This window comes from Sycon ciliatum, chromosome 9 (genome assembly GCF_964019385.1).
Source record: "Sycon ciliatum chromosome 9, ocSycCili1.1, whole genome shotgun sequence".
Taxonomy (NCBI): domain Eukaryota; kingdom Metazoa; phylum Porifera; class Calcarea; order Leucosolenida; family Sycettidae; genus Sycon; species Sycon ciliatum.
In genome coordinates, this window is record NC_088651.1 from 224,420 (window position 1) to 244,508 (window position 20,089).

Sequence of the window (20,089 nt, forward strand, 5' to 3'; positions counted from 1 at the left end):
AACATCGAGCACCAGTGCAGTATATGGAAAGGCTTTACATGTATACAATAGAGAGGTTCCGGGGTACGATTTTCCGTACCAAAATCCGTATGGGCGCTACGGATTTTTTTTCAGGCGTGCTCCATACGATTTTTCGGCACGGAGAATCCGTGTGGACTGGCATGGCTTTCATACGAACCATGTTTCGTATGGAGATTTTGCGTCATCGGGTGCAGAAAGATTTTTCGCGTACAAATTTGGTACGAGAAACATCGATTTTCCGCGGGAAGTTTTGATTTCGGTACAAATTTTCAAAATAAAAAGGCATAGCGCGGGAATGTGACGTGTTTGCGATCGTAACCTAGGCAATAGGGAGGTTCCGGAGTACGATTTTTCGTGCCAAAATCCGTGGAGGCTCTACGGATTTTTTTTATACGTCGTTTTCAAGCAGTGAAAAGTTCCGGAGTACGGAACTTACATGTACATGTATGTGTTTGCCGTCATTGCCTAGGTAACGATCGCAAACACGTTCCGCGGGAAGTTTTGATTTCGGTACAAATTTTCAAAATAAAAAGGCATAGCGCGGGAATGTGACGTGTTTGCGATCGTAACCTAGGCAATAGGGAGGTTCCGGAGTACCATTTTTCGTGCCAAAATCCGTGGAGGCTCTACGGATTTTTTATACGTCGTTTTCGAGCAGTGAAAAGTTCCGGAGTACGGAACTTACATGTATGTGTTTGCCGTCATTGCCTAGGTAACGATCGCAAACACGTCACATTCCCGCGCTATGCCTTTTTATTTTGAAAATTGTACCGAAATCAAAACTTTCCGCGAAAAATCGATGTTTCTCGTACCAAATTTGTACGCGAAAAATCTTTCTGCACCCGATGACGCAAAATCTCCATACGAAGCATGGTTCGTATGAAAGCCAGTCCACACAGATTCTCGTGCCGAAAAATCGTATGGAGCACGCCTGGAAAAAATCCGTAGCGCCCATACGGATTTTGGCACGGAAAATCGTACCCCGGAACCACTCTAATGACGGCAAACACATACGTTCCGTACCCCGGAACTTTTCACTGCTCGAAAACGACGTATAAAATATCCGTAGCGCCTCCACGGATTTTGGCACGAAAAATCGTACTCCGGAACCTCCCTATCACGATCATCTACGCTACGTGTGAATATTACGCATATATGGTACTACCAAGGGTGCGTTCTTAAATCCTCTCGGAAAAGTTGGAGACTCTCCGAAAAGTTCGAGAGCTGTTCTTATATCCTCTCCGACTTTTAGGAGGCTCTCCAAAGCTCTCCAAGCTCTCCAAGCTTCAGAGGTGGTTGAAACTTGGAGATTCCCGCGGTTTGGGATCAGCGCATGCGAACTACGACTAAAAGCCACGTGTTCATCATGAGTGTACGCATTTCCCTTTTCGCATACGCACATACATTCATCACTCAAGATCGCGGCCCCTTTGACGCTTCATTTTGCTTGACATGTGCAAAATATCTCCGAATTCTTCGAGACCCGTTCTTGAGTAATCCCAGTTTCTTCGACTTCTCTTTTCTTCTTCTTCTAGAAGCTAGAGAATATAAGAACGCACCCCAAGAGTAGATAAACAAGAGCGTGCAACTCGCGGATGGGTAAGCCCACGGCGGAATTTTTTGTTGACGTAATCTTTTCGACGACGCACGCCCTGCGAGTCTTTCGGAAAGTTTTCCCTCGTGCTCTTGGCCGGCTTTAAAATTTACACTACAAGGCCGGTGCCCAGCACGTGCGCACGTGCTCTCACACTGCTCTGCGGCAAAATGCGCGTTCTTCTGAAAAAAGGTGACGCCAACAAAAAATTCCGCCGTGGGCGGGGTATCTGCAGATTGGGCAAGAGAGATCCGGAGTTGCACACTCTTGTTTATCTACTCTTGGTACTACTATACTGTCATAGCAAGAGTTCGACCCCGGGATTATGAACTCTTGCTCATACAGTCTACTCGCGATAAGTGTGTGTGTGTGTGTGTGTGTGTGTGTGTGTGTGTGTGTGTGTGTGTGTGTGTGTGTGTGTGTGTGAGAGAGAGAGAGAGAGAGAGAGAGAGAGAGAGAGTGAGGGAGAGAGATGGACTCAATGGTAGGAAGTACACTCTCCTAGAGAGTGTGTGCCACCACCAGCAGCAGCAGCAAACACCGACCGAACCACAGGACAGGAAAAGAACGATATTGACATAAAGCCAGACAAACACATCATACAATTTACAAACCAGATGAGGAAGATAACGAGAGACTGGGAAAAAGGGAAGTATTGCACAAAAAAAACGGAACAAAATTTGTTGAACAGGTACGGACCGTGAGCAGGCAACAAAACCTGCGGAACTGAGCGGGGCTTGAGCGGCACAGGGAGCTAAATTTTATAGACATCATTGGTAATCTGTACAAGTGCTCTCCTGCTCTGGTTCTGTCCTGCAATGCAACAGCAGGAGCTATAATGCCAGCCAGAAGCAGGAGAGAGAGAGAGAGGGGAGGGGGGGGGGTGAAAAAAGATGAGCAGAAAAGCAGCGGCCCACGAGTAAATATTAATCACGCAGTAAAGGGAGGCAACGCTGCAGCGGGGAACGGCGGGGAACGGGGAGGGAGATTGCAATATCATCAATACTTTTCTTCGTGCTCGCTCAAAACACGGCCAGGTCCTGTATGTGAACGCGAGAGGCGAGCGCAGGCATGGGGTACGCTGAGCATCAGCTGCCTCAGCCTGTCAACACTATCAGCAATACTCTGCACATAAACGGTTATAGAAATGAGCACGCTTGGACTATATGTACATGTACCTGAACCACAGCACAGCACAGGCAGTCGCCGGCAGCAGCAGAATCAGGGCGAGAATAATGCGATATTACTCAACGTGAACGGCGGCAGCGGCAGCAGCAGCGGTAATATTCACCACTACCACCACCACGACCGGACCACCGATACTACAGGAGGGTTGGCGTTGTCAGGGCAACTCGCCACGAGGCAATCACGTCAGCATTGGCGACGGCAGGCAGCACACACACACACACGAGCACAAGAGACCCGGGGCAACCGCGCGAGGCACAAGGAAGGGGAACGACGCAGCTGCAGCAGGTCTATACACACGGGGGAACGCCTGGCATATAATGCATGCAGCGGGACAGGGAGCGCGCGCATGGACCGGAAGGTGCTGTGAAGCTCTGTACAAAATTCCAGCCAAGCCAGCAGCAGCAGCAACAACAACACGCGGGGGATACTTACAACGGCGGTGGAGACGGAATCGAAATACTGCAGGAAGCGATGGCAGGATGCATGGAGTGACTGCAACGTGGCAGTGGAATGGCTGTGTGTCAGGTGCGCGGGCCACGGGCACCACGCGGGTCATCATACTCAATGGCATCATCATCTCAAGCGAGTACGCACCTCAAGGGTGTGGGACACGGGGGGCGGGCAACAGTGCAGCGAAACGCACCAGGGGAAAGAAGAGGCTGGCCACGAGCCAGGGCAGGGGAGAGCGTGAAAGATGCTGAGCACAATGTGGAGTGTCCAGTCGTGGCGCATCACCAGTGCACTGCCAGCTGCTCAGTGCTAACAATACTGTTCGGAGTGTTGAGCAGCCAGCTGGAATGGGCACACTAGCTGCAGCAGAGCTAACAGCAGACACTGACAGTGTGTTCTCCACACAGTGAACACGCCCAGCAAGAGCCAGTACCTCATGCACAGGACTACAAGACATCCACACACACGCACTGCGAATATATACAGTACAACAACAAGGGCGGTGGTGGCGATGACGACAACGGGGGTTGACACAGAATCAAATCATCAAGCGACCACCCCCTTACGGCACAGCGTGAACAGACGGACGAGGAGTTCACACTACCGAGGTGTCTGACGTGATCACGTGATGACAACTAGCAGTAAGTTATGTACAGATGAGAGAGAGAGAGCGAGAGAGCTGGTGGACGACCATGAAAAAGTAGTTGGCCGTAGTCGATCAACAACAAACGACGGTGGTGGCGTTGTCAATTCAGCAGTAGTAGTAACAGTCAGCAGCCCAGCACCCAGCAGAGCGTACCCCGTTGAGAGCATGGACCACCTGGTCACCATAGCATGAAGAACTGTGTGTAGGTAGGTAGGGACAAGGTGCCGTGCCTTGCAGCAAACCGGACGTCACAACAACAGCTGTAGAACTGATGATAACGCGGGGGTAAGGCGACCACACTGCCCGTAGCAGCCGGTCAACACACATACGAGAATGCGGGGCGAAACAACAACGACATTCGTGGAGGCTGTGCTCAGTGCTGCAGAGGCAAACATAACAATGACCACCAGCACCAGCACCACCGACCGGCATTAGGACTGCGCCTGAATAGGCTTGGCTGCTGCTGCTCCCGACAGTGAGTGTCCGGTGCAGGTGCTTACTTCTTTTCCTTCATACCGCCGGCTGCACCAGCACCTGCAGAACACACCAGAGAATGGAGCAGCACAACAGGGGACACAGCCATTAAGGGAGACACACAACACACACCAAGAGATACGTTACCAGCAGAAGATAGATAGATAGAGAGAGAGAGAGAGAGAGAGAGAGAGAGAGAGAGAGAGAGAGAGCGAGGGAAAGAGTGAGGGAGAGAGAGAGAGAGTGAGAGAGAGGAAGAGAGAGTGAGACAGATAGATAGATAGATAGAGAGAGAGAGAGAGAGAGGAAGAGAGAGAGAGAGAGAGTGAGTGAGGGAGAGAGAAAGAGGGAGGGATTGAGAGTGAGACAGAGAGAGAACAGCAAACGAGTATTCTAGACACACATGGTAAGTGTAGTGTATAGTGTTTGTCGCCACATTGTCTCTCTTCGCATTGTCTCTCTGTCACACCATTATGCGCATGCTCGTTGTAAATAAAACCAGTCCTTGTCTTTTCCGGCAATGGACTCCTGCGTGGCTCACAGGCCTAACACAACAGGGAAAAGAACTTGGGATTAATAATGCACTCTTGATGCCAGCCATTACGCAGGTTGTGTCCAGGATCGGCAGGGGGTCTTCACTGGCATAGAACACTCACGGGCCCTTGGAACACAAGGTGTGCAAAAAGAAAAGAAAAATCCCCGGTTCGCTTGGGATTCAGTTGGGACTGAGTTTTCAGCATCAGTAGGAACGCCACCACCCTGCAGAGATCTAAGGTGCAGATGCAGCTCCTAAAGCGGTGGGAGGTGAGTAGATCAGCCCACCAACAAGGTAAAGACCGAAAGTCCCATTCGCTGCACCCATGTTTCCCTCGTGCCAAGCCACGAGTTCCCAATTAACTGTGGGTCGCAGCATGGCTGGAACAAATCCTTCCGCTTCCAAGCAGGACTTGAACCAGATGCCCTCTGTTTCTCAATCACGGTCTTAGACCATCCCACTATGCCTGCCTGCGAAAGCAAGCAAAGAAAGTGTGTGAAAGCAACACTGCGGTGGTTGCACTGACCTTTGGACGGCTTAGCACGTTCCTTGCACTCCTCGTCTCGCTCCTGTATTGCCAGCTGCTCTTTCCGCTGCTTAGCTTCTTCGTTGCGCTCCTTGAACTGTAGCAGCAGCAGCAACAGCACAAACACAGCAACATCAGCATCAGCAACAACATCACCAAATACACCAACAGCAGCAGCAACGGCAACAGCAGCATCTTTTTTAAAATTTATTCTCACGATGGCCTGCGGCCAAAAAGACATCAGCAGCAACATCACAAAGACAGCAACATCGGAAAAACAGCAGAAGCAACAGAAGGGGTTGGTGCGGACGGGCACAACAAGGACTGTGTTTGCTACAATACACAGCGAATATAAGTCATAATTTATTATTATTATTATCATTATTATTTTGCTTGTTCGCGTTGGCATCAACCTGCATAAAGCAGGTATATAGCCTTCGCTTAAGCTGCCATAAAAAAGAAAGCTCATCCTAAGCGAGAGGGCTAGAGGGAAATATAACGATAACGAGATACAGAATACAAAGAAATCCAATGAGTTCAACGTACAATTCAAAACAAGAAAGAAAGGAAAGAAAAACAGAGGCGAATCTACCGATTGATCCATCAATCGACAAGTATAAGTCATAATCATACACACATACTGGAAGTACTGCAACCCACCACGAAATTTAGGAGAGCGAGGAAACGCTTTATGTATAGCTGATTCACAGTGAACTATCAGATGTGTGGCAAGGCGTTGCATGCATTATGCCAGAGAGTACGAGTGTATGGGGCATGCCTTCCAAAAGTATGTGTAAATACCGATCCGTATTAGCGCACACACAAGCACATGCGCTTATAACTTCAAAGCTATAAGTGAGTTAGGGGACATCCGTACATATAGATATTCATTTAGAAACGAAAACTAGTCGTTGAGGGGGGAGGGGGTTGAGAGCCTGTTCCTTTCTCGAAAAAATATCGATGCATAGTTTGTATGTGTGGGCACGTCCAGAAAAAAAGGAAAACAATATCGATACTATGTACCGTTTGTATGTGTTCGTTTCTGAGGGAGGGGTTTGAAGAGAAAGGACTAGTTTTCGTTTCTAAATAAATATCGGTATTTACGGATGGTCCTTATCTACATACTCCAATTAATCTGCCAGGCAACAACAAAGAACGCCCAGAGAAAGAGAGAGAGAGAGGGAAAGAGAGAGAGAGAGAGAGAGAGAGAGAACACGTGTGTGTGTGTGTGTGAGAGTGAGAGAGACGGACAGAGAGAGGGAGAGTGAGCGAGAGAGATAACAAGCTAGGGGGGACTTACTCCTTTATTCCAGTCGAATACGTAATCATACGAGAACCCTAGTCGAGAGAACAACGTCCTGAAGAGCTGCCGTAAGTACCCATAGTCAGGTTTATCCGCAAAGCGAAGACCGCGTGCATAGTTAAGATACGTTGCAAATTCCGCTGTAGAAGCACAACAAACACACCAATATAGATACAGGAAAGGCAGAACAGTGTTCAGTTGCAAACAGGAGCTAGACGGAAAAGACCCTCACGGAACAATACTAGAAACTGTGTAAACGAAAAGAAAGAAAGAGGAGGGGGGGGGGGGGGGGGGGGAGAGACAGAGAGAGAGAGAGAGAGAGAGAGAGAGAGAGAGCAGTGCTTCCGAGGCACATGCGGCGAACACAAGGACGTGTACAAGGAGGATTGCAGAAAATTAGCCAGTGAAATGCCGCCATGCGTGGCACTCCTAAATACATCTCCAGTATAACAGCCATACCATTGCGTACAACGAGTGACTTATTCCTGTACAGGTCGGTGTGATGGTCTGGCAACTACTAGTACTCTAATTTCAGAAATTTTAGGCGTTCAAAATTTAGGTACGAGGGGAAAAGACCAGTTGCCCTGAACAGAAATTAAGCAGCTCCCTATCGGATGACATGCGTCAGTGTTTGTGCGGCTAATGGGATTTTAGGTATGGATAAGATGCAGCGGAAGGCATGACAATCAACTCACAGTACAAGCACAACAAACAGAGCTTGGAGCAGGATGGTACAAACTACATGCAGTTTGTGTGTTGATTTATTTTAGACCCCCCCCCCCCCCTCCATATCACCACATACTACAGTTCTGGCCAGAGAAATCCAACCTCGTGAAAAAAGTAGCGCCGCGTTCGAGGGCACCGAACAATGTTTGTAGTGCTAGAGCCCTGTACTGTAGCGCCCGGCAACGCTATTATATTCATGAAGTTGGATTTCTCTGGCCAGCACCATAGTAACTCAGAGGCAATAGGGCTTTTGAAAGTGATGACGTCAGAAGTCAAAATCTAACGACAAATAACGACCTTTGGATCCACTCTCATACAAAAAATGGACCCAAGTCGTATTTTGTCGCTAGATTTTGACTTCTGACGCCATCACTTTGAACTTCAAGCCTTATAGTAGTAGCATTTGGCTGCTTACGTGGGAGTTTCCTGCACAGGACATCCACCGGTGTGCTCATCTTTTTCTCCGAGATGATGTCGTACTTCTCCTTCTTTGTCTGTGCGCGCAGCCCTTGCCAGGGTAAGCTACCCAGATGGAAATAGACCATGACGTAGCCGAGCGATTCGATATCATCTCGGCGACTTTGCTCTGAGAGAGAGAGAGAGAGAGAGACGATAACAGACAGAGGAACAGCAGCAACGGTAGCACAAGCAAAGCAGAGTGAGAATAAAGATATCAAGCTCTCAGACACATGGCAACAGACAAAAGGAAATGACAAAAGCCGTAGAAGCGAAGGCTGACGGTGAGAATGGAGATGTCAAGCAGCACTGCCGCTCACACGTGGAGCTCCTGTGACAGACACAATGGCGAGAAAAGATGGGACACTCGTACAAATGGGTATCTACATAGTCTGACGAACTCACCAATGCCTAAATGGGTTTGTATACTAGCGTAGCGCGCCGTGCCAGTGAGTGTCTTGTCTTCTCTGTACGGGATGTGCTCCATAGTGCGTACATCTCGCCACCGCTTAGCCAAGCCAAAGTCGATGATGTAGACTAGATTGCCTCGCTTGGCCAAGCCCATCAAGAAGTTGTCTGGCTTGATGTCGCGATGCAGGAAGCTTTTGTAATGGACGAACTCCAGGCGTGATATCTACACGAGCAAAGAAATATGCACACACACACACACACACGCGCGCGTGCACACACACAAACACACACAACCACACATACAAACAGGTCAAGGGCAGCACAGGAAATATGACGCGTGGACGTGCACGATGGATGCGCGCGAAAACAGACAGAGAGTGACAGGGGGCGAGATGAACCAGTAAAGAATTTCTTGGAGAATACTGTAGTGTACCAAATTTCGGCCATATTCGGCACTGGCCCAAAACGCCGAAATTAAAACGCTTATGAAATGTTTCACCTCAGCCATGGTGATGTACTAGTATAAACCCGGCGCCGAAAATAAATCGCAGCCGAAATGTCGAAAATCGTGAAAAGCCGAAATTTTGCAGCGCTGAAAATTTGTAGATTTACAGTAATTGGACATGCTGTAAAAGCCATTATTCTAACGAGGCGCATATATAACGATTCTCACTCATTCTCAACGCTCAATAGGACGGTATACGTATCGATTTCTGTATAACGATTTCTATTTTACGACAGATTTCTCCTCGTTAACTCGTTAGAGTTAGCACTTCGTTATATATTATTATATGGCTTTTACAGTACTAGTACATGTACTCTTGGTAGTACCTAGAAACACCAACATGATACAATGACACATGTACCGAAATCTCACGCATTTAAGAATATGTTCTTTTTTCGAATATATGAGCGCTCTCGCTGATAAGAACATGCACTTATAGGTGAATCAAAATCACAAAACCACACGAGGTTCATCATGGTTCCATTGTACTGGCATTAACGCATAATATGCGTACTTGCACATGTACATGTCGATGCGATGTTTGTCTCTCGCATATAAGACCATGGTCTTATAATCGAACGAAAATGCACTTGTGAAAGGACGGAAAACAGCGACTTTTCGATTATAAGACCATGGTCTTATGTGCGCGATTACGGTACATCAGAGGTAGACAGTACACGTGCTGCATTTCCCCGGACATAAGTCCCACCTATTTACACTAAAGTTCAAGGGTAAAAAAAAGGGGCGCGACTTATAATCGGGGAAAAAATTGAATCCCAATGGAAAATCAAAACTAAAAACTAATAAAATGTAAATGCAAACTTTGCTCATCAATATTGAGGAGAATCCTCCTGACAACATGATTACAAATCCTGATCTCCACGCTCAATGCACAACCCAGATGAACTGGACAGTGGTTCAAAGGCACAGCTGGCTCTGCTGTGCTGCCAGTGGAGGTCATGTGGTGGACCGTCCCCTGGCGAACAATGCAGGGTGTTGTTCTGTCGTGGACAACGTGTGAACATAACACCAGACACGACTTTTCAATTGGCGACTATTGCCAAACGAGCGCACAAGATGTTGAGCTCTATCGTGGCTGGGCAGACGATGCTTCACGAGACGATTACTGAGTCGTAGACGTCATGCATCAGCACAATTTCCTACACCTTCACAGTCCAGAAGTCTGTGCTAGCTGCTACACCACAACGCGAGGCACAGTACAACGACATAAACAAACACACGCCGAAGCAGACAACTAGCCCGGTGAATCACCGTGAACACAGCAGCATGCAGGCATACCGTTCACGTAGCACACACACACAGACAAAATCAGAAGCAAACGAAACGCATGGCCACTCACGAGTTGATCGACGAGAAGCAGAATGGTCTTGAGCGAGAAGCTGCGAGCGCAGAAATTGAAAAGGTCTTCCAAACTCGGACCTAGTAGCTCCATTACCATCACATTGTAGTCTCCTTCTGTACCAAGCCATTTCAGCGTCGGAATTCCGACTGGCAAACGACAACACAATGAAACGCCACAGCATATTTCAATGTTAAAAAGTCCATGAACAATTTCTGAATTTCACATTAGAGTTCACATTTAGGGTTTTGGAGTTTTCAAAGCCAGATTGCAAACAACAATCATTCCACTCACCTCCACCTTGGAGCATTCGATAAAACTTTCCCTCGATGTATAGCTGCGGGTGGTCTGTGTGGCATACTTCTAGCTTTATTGCCACTTCTTCACCAGTTAGAACATTTGTACCTATTCCATCCACACAAAACAGGAATGGTGTTAGTCACCAGGACGTGGACAAAGCCCAAATCTGACAGCTCCGTACCGAGATATATATCACCGAACGATCCACTGCCAATCTTCCTGCCAAGCCTAAACTTTCCTCCGACCCGTAGGTCCATCCTTCAGCCTCAGCGCAGTTACTTATTTTTAGTCGAAAAGCAGATGAATTTGATTTATCGGTGCAACACCAAATTACCAGGAGAACATCCAAGCGGCAGGAAGCTAATGGCTTGGCTACCCGCTGATCCACAGCCAGAAAACATCGACAGACAATACCAGGGCATACGTGCTAAAAAACAAGAACAACCTAAAGTCCTTGGACCGGCTACTTTGCTTCAAGCTCTTCCACAAACGCCGTTGTTGATGTTTTCCATTCCTGCACACAGTCTTTTACCATGCCATGCTCGACCGAAAGGAAAGAAGCTGCATCATTCTCAAACTCAAAGCATGAAAACCCAAGTGCAAAAAATTCAGTCCGAGCTGAAAAATTTGAAATAATTTGAAAAGGGCATGCGGTTTTACCTCGATTTCCTCCTTGTTCTTGAGGGTTTGGGGTGGTTTCCTCGGTGTCCTAAGGTTTATGACAAGTTTTAGACAGGTTTCTCGAGGGGCTTTAGTTTTAGTGATGCAATGAACAATACAAGATGAATCATGCCCAAGTCTGCATGCATGGTCTGTCGACTGTCGACTGTCGTACATCGTAGTCTCGAACTAAAATTTTGAAAGCAAAACTACGAAAAAACTGACAAAGGATTGGAACGGAACGCGGCCGGGATTTGTTGGGCCTGTTTTCAGTATTCATGAAAGTTTTTCTCAATGAAATATGCATCCCAGTCTGTCGATATGAATTTTCCTGGGCTTTCGTGCGGATTGCGTCGGTGTGGAAGGGCGGCATGGCGCGTGAAAGCTGTGAACCAACGCCTCCTTCATGTCTGCGTTGTGGGCTCGGGACCAGCGGGATTCTACACTGCTCAACACCTTCTCAAGGTCAGACGAGTTATTTGATTTTTCTGCGGAGAAAGCCAAAATTTGAAACGTAGAATTTTTGCACTTCCACCGATTTACAGAAAAAGGAGTGGGATTTTAGGGTGAGGCAAGATACGCACTTGTTATGTCCTGGATCATGGCATGGAAAGTTTTCACAAGTGACTTTTATTGAAGATACGGTATGTGGATTGCTCCTGCCAACATGACTTTATCTTCTGGACGCTCAATGCGCACGCGGGAAGGATTACGCCGTTTCCGATAAAATTGCATTTGGTACAAACAAAGTCCGGACTCGGTTTCGAACAGACCGTGACGGGGTGGTATTTTGTACACAAACCGCGCTCCTTTCACCCGCTGTGGTCGACCTCTAGACTTGCCAGATTTCTGTACAAGCAGACATATTTGCCTGGAGTTGAAAATCATTTTTACACTTGAACATTGTCAAAATGCATTTTTAAAATGCACCTAGATTGATTCAAACCTAAGCCGAAAGGGGAGTGGGGTTTAAAAAAAAAACAGTTTACCGGATAACCGGTTATATGCGACGCGCGAGCGCTAGACTTGGGCGGTTATGAAACGGTTATCAGGTCGTCGTGGTTACAAGCTGGTTTCATGCACATGTACATGTAGTACAGTCAGACCTCACTTATCCGGTCCTCTTTTATCCGGATCCCTGGCCATCCGGAAGAAAATCGTTGGTTACTGATTTATAGCATATGCCATGCTTACATACAGTACTGGTATGTGCGTTCGATTATCCGATTGAGGACCAATTCCCTCGTCTATCCAGATATCCCAGGCCTCACCACCACTGCCGTTTCTGTGCTGCCTTCTCGATACATACGTATACGTACACTGTATATAATCACGTGCACATTCACATGTCTGAAGGTTTGTGGTTTTTCAATAAAAAAATAAACAAATAATCTACGTGGAGATAAAAGTTTAATAATAGCTATGAAAAGTATGAATGCCGCAGACATCACCACGCAACATGACAATTTAGAAACACACAAAACCAAACCTTGAACAAATTGTCATGTTGCGTGGTGATGTCTGCGGCATTCATACTTTTCATAGCTATTATTATTAGAAAACGTTGAACGGTCTCTGCTGGGATGACGACTACACCATAGCTCAGTGGTTAGAGCATCGCTGGCTACAAGCGAGGGTCCCTGGTTCGAGTCCTGGTGGTGACAGTCAATTTTTTCTTCGGACTTTTCCCGTTTGTCTCTTTCCCTCAAACCAGTTAATATTATTAAATAAATAAAATTAATGTTTTTGTGGAAAACGGATGTGTGCGGTTAAACGAGGTCTGACTGTAGCTGTACTAGTACATGTAGATGATTGCTAGCAGCAATGCATAGTGTCGTCATGTGCATGCATGCAGTATTCTTGGTCACTCACACGAGTAGGCACATGCTGCTAAAAAATCACGATTCACGTGACACGTGGCTAGAGGCCGAGTTTTCCGCATCCTTAGAGGAACGCCACCACCCTTCAAGGATCAAGGCAACTTTGACTGTAATTCTTTTTCACTCGTTGCCAGCGCTTTTGAGTTGGAAAAAACCCCATGTAGCAAATGGTACAAATTAAAAAAAAGAAAGGACCAAAATAAACGGCGAGGAGACAATAATTTGATAACCGCAATGAATAAGACGAGCTGAACCGACATTTGTGTACGTTATTCATGCAATGTAAAATGGTGGAGACGATGTGCAATAAACGATGAAAAAAAGGACCAACATGTTACAATATTTTATTCATGTTATCCGTAGTTGGTGTCCAACACATGTAACATTTTAGTCCACTCTTTTTAAAAATTTAATCCTTGGCTCTCCATCCCAGTCAAATGCTACAGGTTAAAAGTTGATCCAGTGGGAAAAATAATTCGTGTATCAGCAACGAGCGGATTAAGAAGTTCCTGTCATCCTGTTTGCTCGCCGATATCGCGATGCGCATATTTTCATGTAAATTGTGTCTACCATGGCCAGCATGGCCAGAGGGCCGCAACATTGTCCTAACCAGTACTGCAAGTCAACCAATATTCGGCGCATATTTATTTTTAGGCTATTTTCGGCCTGGTCATGTTTGGGCGAAAATTTGTTGCGGCCGAAATTTTTTTTCCAAGGTTAAAGGGGAAGTACCGTACTCGCGCGATTAGTGCCCCTGGGGCACTATTTTTTCAATGTCCATCAAAGATGGGGCACTATTCAAGAGAGGGCACTATTTTTTCATTGCTGGTACATTTGCGTCATCCAGCATAAAACAAAGAAAAACAGAGCCTAAAGTGTACTGTAAACGCTCACGACTCCACAGAAACGGGAACAAGACCTGCGATTTTGTTCCTGAAAACACCAGTGCAAAGCAATGGCCAAGAACATTAGCAAAAGAACACCAAACTTGCACATGGGCTTGGTTACAAGACCCGGGGGGGGGGGGGGCACTATTCAAGAGAGGGCTTTATTTTTCACTGGCTCTTGGAGAATAGGGTACTATTTGAGATAGGGCACTATTCAAGAGAGGGCTCTAATCGCGCGAGTACGGTATACCCTAAAGTCAAATTTTCACCAGTTGAAGTCTTCGGGGTGCTGAGTCGAATGGTCTTGGTCCGAGGAAGCTGAGACGCTCCCTTCCTCCTTTATTCCCAATCGAACTCGCGCACTTCCACCGAAACTGGGTGACTGCACCCTACTACTTGTAGATAGAGATTTGTATGAAAAAGTCAGTAAAAACGCCGTTTCGTTCTTATAAAAGCACGGATGACCGCGATTGGTCCATATGTTGTAGTCTTTTGGCCGCTGAGTCGACTGGTTTCGGTCCGAAAAGGCTGCGATGCAGCGTTCGGCCCTTATTCCCAATCGAACACGATTGAGTAAGCGGTCACGTGCTCATGCGTACACCATTCGCCTGGTCAGTGGTCACCGCGCCTGCAGGCTACAATTTTCACATCAAAGTTCAACTCAAAGGTTCAAAGCAGGGAGTCATAAGGGGCCGTCCAAGGTTACCAATAATATTTTCAAAACGAAAAGTTTTCGTTTGGGGGTGGGTGGGTTTGAAGGAGTTTCGTTTTGAAAATAATTATTGAATGCAGATGGAGAATGCCCAGTTACTTCCGGATGTCGAAAATTGACATCAATATTTTATTGGAATTCGTTTTACCTGCAGAACAGGTAGGTGGGTTGGTGGATGCTGAAAAATACTAAAACCTTTCTTTTTGCAAAAACAATTGGTAACCCCGGACAGCCCCTAAGAGGCTTTTACGACTCCCTGGCTCAAAGGTTCAACTCGAGTGACATAAACGGGCCCAAACAGGCTGTAAATGAGCACGTGACCGCTTTTTCACCCGTGTTCGATTAGGAATAAGGGCCGAATGCTGCAACGCAGCCTTTTCGGACCAAAACCAGTCGACTCAGCGGCCAAAAGACTACAACATATGGACCAATCGCGGTTATCCGCGCTTTTATATTTTATAATTTGATTTTAGCCTGGTATACCGTACTTCCCCTTTAAAGGGGAAGTATACCCTAAAATCAAATTTTCACCAGTTGTTTGTAGTCTTCGGGGTGCTGAGTCGAATGGTCTTGGTCCGAGGAAGCTGAGACGCTCCCTTCCTCCTTTATTCCCAATCGAACTCGCGCACTTCCACCGAAACTGGGTGACTGCGCCCTACTAGATAGGGATTTGTATGGAAAAAGTCAGTAAAAACGCTGTTTTGCTCTTATAAAAGCGCTGATGACCGGGATTGGTCCATATGTTGTAGTCTTTTGGCCGCTGAGTCGACTGGTTTTGGTCCGAAAAGGCTGCGATGCAGCGTTCAGCCCTTATTCCCAATCGAACACGGTTGAGTAAGCGGTCACGTGCTCATTTATAGGGGTTTCACACTCACTCAAGCTGAGACGCTCCCTTCCTCCTTTATTCCCAACCGAACTCGCGCACTTCCACCGAAACTGGGTGACTGCGCCCTACTAGATAGGGATTTGTATGGAAAAAGTCAGTAAAAACGCTGTTTTGCTCTTATAAAAGCGCTGATGACCGCGATTGGTCCATATGTTGTAGTCTTTTGGCCGCTGAGTCGACTGGTTTTGGTCCGAAAAGGCTGCGATGCAGCGTTCAGCCCTTATTCCCAATCGAACACGGTTGAGTAAGCGGTCACGTGCTCATTTATAGGGGTTTCACACTCACGTTTATTTTCACGTTTACGGCAAAGTATCATAGCAACGACCGACTCTTTTGAGGTTTTTCCCGAAACGTAAACGGGAAAACGGGAAACGTAGACGTGGCACAGAACCCCCCGGCCACGATTACGTTTACGGCTATGATTTTTGCCGTTCTTGAGTTTCGGCAATCATGTGAACCAATCATCGTCCAGGAAACTATTTGGCGGGGAAATCCAATGGAGCCGACACGTGGCGGCTGAGAGGATTTCACCTACATAATTATACTCGCAGTCGACACGAGGCTTCTTTCTCGTTCCACTTCTTGTCAAAACCAGGTACATGTAGGTTGTGATTTCTATCTCCTGCGATCTTGCCGACATGCCTTGCAAGACATTTGACGAGACAACGGAAGCCATGCTCCTAGAGGTTTGGAGTGAGCTAATGTCGTCAACAGACAAGATGATGAAAAGCCGGCAGTCCAAGGAAAAGCGAGCTGTTGAAACCCTCAACTTCCGCCTCGAGCAGATTCAGAATGAAAGGCGGTTCACAGTGAACGAGCTGCGAAACAAGATAGACTCACTGAAGAAGAAGGGGAGGGAGCAGTGTCCATTTTTCTCTGCAGCTTCACTTGAAATCCTTCAGCTCCATCTCGCGTTGGTGTTGCGTCAAAATACTCAAATTCAAAATTTCCCCCACTTTCCTGCACGGGTGCACGTGCTATTTATGATGACGCAATGCTATCTCCATGGTAACTGCTGCAAAATGTGGGAGAAAAGTGTGAGTGTGAATGCATGGCCGCGAAGAGCTACGTTTTCAACTCCGTGAAAATAAACGTGAGTGTGAAACCCCTATTACAGCCTGTTTGGGCCCGTTTATGTCACTCGGGAGAAAAGTGTGAGTGTGAATGCATGGCCGCGAAGAGCTACGTTTTCAACAACGTGAAAATAAACGTGAAAATAAACGTGAGTGTAAAACCCCTATTACAGCCTGTTTGGGCCCGTTTATGTCACTCGAGTTGAACCTTTGAACCAGGGAGTCGTAAAAGCCTCTTATGACTCCCTGCTTTGAACCTTTGAGTTGAACCTTGATGTGAAAATTGTAGCCTGCATGCAGCTGTGCAGGCACGGTGACCAGGCGACTGGTGTACACATGAGCTCGTGACCGCTTACTCAATCGTGTTCAATTCGGAATAAGGGCCGAACGCTGCATCGCAGCCTTTTCGGACCAAAACCAGTCGACTCAGCGGCCAAAAGACTACAACATATGGACCAATCGCGGTCATCCGTGCTTTTATAAGAACGAAACGGCGTTTTTAGTGACTTTTTCCATACAAATCCCTATCTAGTAGGGCGCAGTCACCCAATTCCGGTGGAAGTGTGCGAGTTCGATTGAGAATAAAGGAGGAAGGGAGCGTCTCAGCTTCCTCGGACCAAGACCATTCGACTCAGCACCCCGAAGACTACAACTGGTGAAAATTTTAATTCAGGGTATACTTGACCGTGTATACGGGCGGCAGCAGTACAGGCCGAAAATGTGATGCGGCCGAAATGGGTTTTAGCCCTGGGAGGCGGAAATTTGAATGCGCCGAAAATGAGTAGACTTACAGTAGCTGTTGTTCTTGTCTGGACGTATATTCCTTGATGTGCATTGTTGACAGAAAGGATCTCCTGATGTCAACGTGGACATTGTTGACAAGCTGCCAGTACCGTTTGGATTAGTGCGCTATGGCGTAGCTCCACATCATCAGGATGTAAAGGTGCAGTGGAATCTCATTAAACCGATTGTAGTGTATAGTGTTTGTCGCCGCATTGTCTCTCTCCGTGCCGTCTCTCTCTCTCATCGGTATTATATGCGCATACTCGTAACATAGATCAGTCCTGGACTTGTCCCGCAATGGACTCCTGCATCTCTTTTAAGCTAACCATCTCCCCAATCCGACCACCTCCCCAATCCGACCTTGTCACCAATCCAACCACCACATTAAGCCGACTGCCTCACTAAGCCCACCACCTCGCCAATCCGACCACCTCTCCAATTCGATCACCTCCACAATCTAACCACCTCTGCTCAGTCAACCAACCACCTTGCGGATCTGACCACTTTTACTTGATCCCGAGTTTTCCTCCATTGGCTCTCACATGCAGCATGGTCAAGTTCACGAAACAGACCACATCGGGAATTAGTCCACTTTGCTGGGGTCCGAAAGGCTGATGTCAGAATTCTAATATATCTCTGTGTACAGTGTACTAGTGGCACATTGCTAGCCACCCTGTTTTCAAGTTGAAGCTTGCTACAGCAGGTATGGCGGCTATTACTTAGATCAGTGCCATGTGGAGGTGTGGCACTACTGGTACATGTAATTATACAATGTGTGTGTGTGTGTGTGTGTGTGTGTGTGTGTGTGTGTGTGTGTGTGTGTGTGTGTGTGTGTGTGTGTGTGTGTGTGAGTGTGTGTGTGTGTGTGTGTGTGTGTGTGTGTGTGTGTGTGTGTGTGTGTGTGTGTGTGCCTGTCGGTCTGCAGAACGTCACGAACCAGTTCACGGAACTGGCCAAGTCTGAACGGTGCACCTTCCTAGGCAATGTCTGTGTTGGAGATGATATCACCATTGCCTCTCTCCGCCGACTGTATGATGTCGTTGTGTTGGTGAGGTCATATCTGCTCTCAATTGTGTTTAATAAAAATGGTGTGTGGTGCGATAGTTCATGTTCGTGCACATGTACATGTGCTGGATTTCAATACTGTATAAGCAGAAAATTTCGCCGGTCAATAATTTCATACAACTCCAAAGAAAGGGATTTCGTCCGGTTGAAAATTTAGTCTATGGACCATAAGAGTGTATTGAAACACTGGACAAATCGACATTCGTCCGGCATTTAATTTAGTCCCGAAGCTCCTTGGACGAAAAAGACGAAATTAAATTCCAGACGAATATTTCTGCTTCTACAGTAGCCGGTTGTAACCGGTTATCTGACCGTTACTTGAAAGGATACCCGGTCATGCAAACGCTGTGACCATTTAAACCCTATAATGAATTCACTCCCATTTTTGTTTTTTCTTCTACCGTGTTAGTGGCTGTCTTGTGTTCCCTCGGGAATGGGCACGGTTATGTACTCTTTCATTGCTATGAAGAGATGAGAATTGATGAGAATTCGGTGGTATCCGCTGTACTTGCATGAGTCTTCAACACTGGCTGGTAATCTGCTGTGCATTTTCATCCAAGTACCTCCACCATGCGTTCTAGGTTTCTAGTACTGTACAAATAAATCCAAACTTGAATGAGACATTTGCCTCCAAAAAATGGATGGGGGGGGGGGGGGGCAAGCAATGAAACTAGTACATCAGAAAATTCGAAATTCTTTACTCAGTTGTGTTTAACAGTTTCCTCGGGGACAAGAATGCAATAATACTCTAAGGAGAAAACACACATACTTCAGGCTCTTTGTCAACGTCTTGAGAGTTACACGAGTATACTTTCCAACCTTCTCGTCAGGTGAAATGCAGGCAAAGCCAAAGGAACAAGGACAGTGGATTAAGTACAGTAGAGTTTTGTTGGTGCTTACTTTCATGATACTGCAGCGAGGAAAACGTAGATTCGTGAAACGTAAATTATGAGTTTGAGTGACAATCTCAATGTTCTCTATTGCGATATGGTTTACAGGCATACGGAGCTAGTGAAGATCGGAAACTTGGCGTCCCTGGCGAGGTGAGTGCTTTCCTCTTTCCAGGTAAGGGTACTTGCGTGTGTCTGTGTCTGTGTGGGGGGGGGGGGGGCATGTCATGTTCGTTCTTGAAAGCACTTGAAACCGGGGAGTGCAATCGTGTAGTAGTGTGCACCTTTTCCTCAAACGAATGAGTAGGAAAACTCAAATCCATGCAGCTGGATTGCGATTAATTTTCACTACGTAATGCAGGCAGTGCGCCGCGCATGGCACGCATAGCTCGGAGATCAGGAGTTGCACACTCTTGAAGTTAGGTACTCTTAGTTTTACTGTGCTCTGTTGAGGCGTATTCTTGCTTACATATAGTGCGGACATTGTCCGGAGCACCATGGGTGTAGTGATTCATACTGAAGTATTGGTGGGGTAAGACGTGCCTTGGATAGTAAGTACACTTTCCAAGTACCTTGGATAGTAAGTACACTTTCCCACTGCCCATGCGGGTACATCTTCTCAAGTGTTCCACTGTTTGTTATTCTGCGTTCACAGGACCTGGCTGGCGTTGTGTCCGCGCGCGACTTTGTCGGCTGGTACAACGGTTTGCCGGAACACAGAGAGGTATGTGCTGGGTATATACTGGGTATGTTTTCTC

General features: G+C 46.9%; 2 protein-coding genes across 2 annotated transcripts in view; one reads left to right on the plus strand and one right to left on the minus strand.

Moving 5' to 3' along the window:
• Nucleotides 1–2,181: 2,181 nt before the first annotated feature.
• Nucleotides 2,182–11,043, minus strand: LOC135824523 (casein kinase I-like). Its single transcript, XM_065337261.1, has 8 exons — nucleotides 10,677–11,043; nucleotides 10,490–10,600; nucleotides 10,196–10,344; nucleotides 8,325–8,553; nucleotides 7,879–8,049; nucleotides 6,735–6,877; nucleotides 5,435–5,531; nucleotides 2,182–4,433 (listed from the first exon to the last, which is right to left on the minus strand). The coding sequence occupies exons 1-8, from the start codon at nucleotides 10,750–10,752 to the stop codon at nucleotides 4,396–4,398; spliced, it is 1,014 nt and encodes a 337-aa protein (XP_065193333.1). The 5' UTR covers nucleotides 10,753–11,043; the 3' UTR covers nucleotides 2,182–4,395.
• Nucleotides 11,044–11,404: 361 nt separating this feature from the next.
• LOC135824522 (NADPH:adrenodoxin oxidoreductase, mitochondrial-like) overlaps nucleotides 11,405–20,089 on the plus strand; it is a 40,868-nt gene continuing 32,183 nt past the window's right edge. Inside the window, exons 1-5 of the mRNA XM_065337260.1 lie at nucleotides 11,405–11,620; nucleotides 17,438–17,536; nucleotides 18,302–18,424; nucleotides 19,440–19,484; nucleotides 19,987–20,055. Of these exons, the coding sequence (XP_065193332.1) occupies nucleotides 11,450–11,620; nucleotides 17,438–17,536; nucleotides 18,302–18,424; nucleotides 19,440–19,484; nucleotides 19,987–20,055 (507 nt within the window). The 5' untranslated portion in view covers nucleotides 11,405–11,449. The remainder of the gene's footprint in view (nucleotides 11,621–17,437; nucleotides 17,537–18,301; nucleotides 18,425–19,439; nucleotides 19,485–19,986; nucleotides 20,056–20,089) is intronic.

What these genes read in the sequence shown, in the direction of transcription:
- LOC135824523 (XM_065337261.1), bottom strand. Translation starts at nt 10,752, where the DNA reads ATGGACCTACGGGTCGGAGGAAAGTTTAGGCTTGGCAGGAAGATTGGC. An exon ending in GTTCGGTGATATATATCTCG is followed by an intron (nt 10,601 to 10,676) that starts GTACGGAGCTGT and finishes TGGATGGAATAG; the next exon opens with GTACAAATGTTCTAACTGGT. An exon ending in TGCTTCTCGTCGATCAACTC is followed by an intron (nt 8,554 to 10,195) that starts GTGAGTGGCCAT and finishes TTGCTCGTGTAG; the next exon opens with ATATCACGCCTGGAGTTCGT.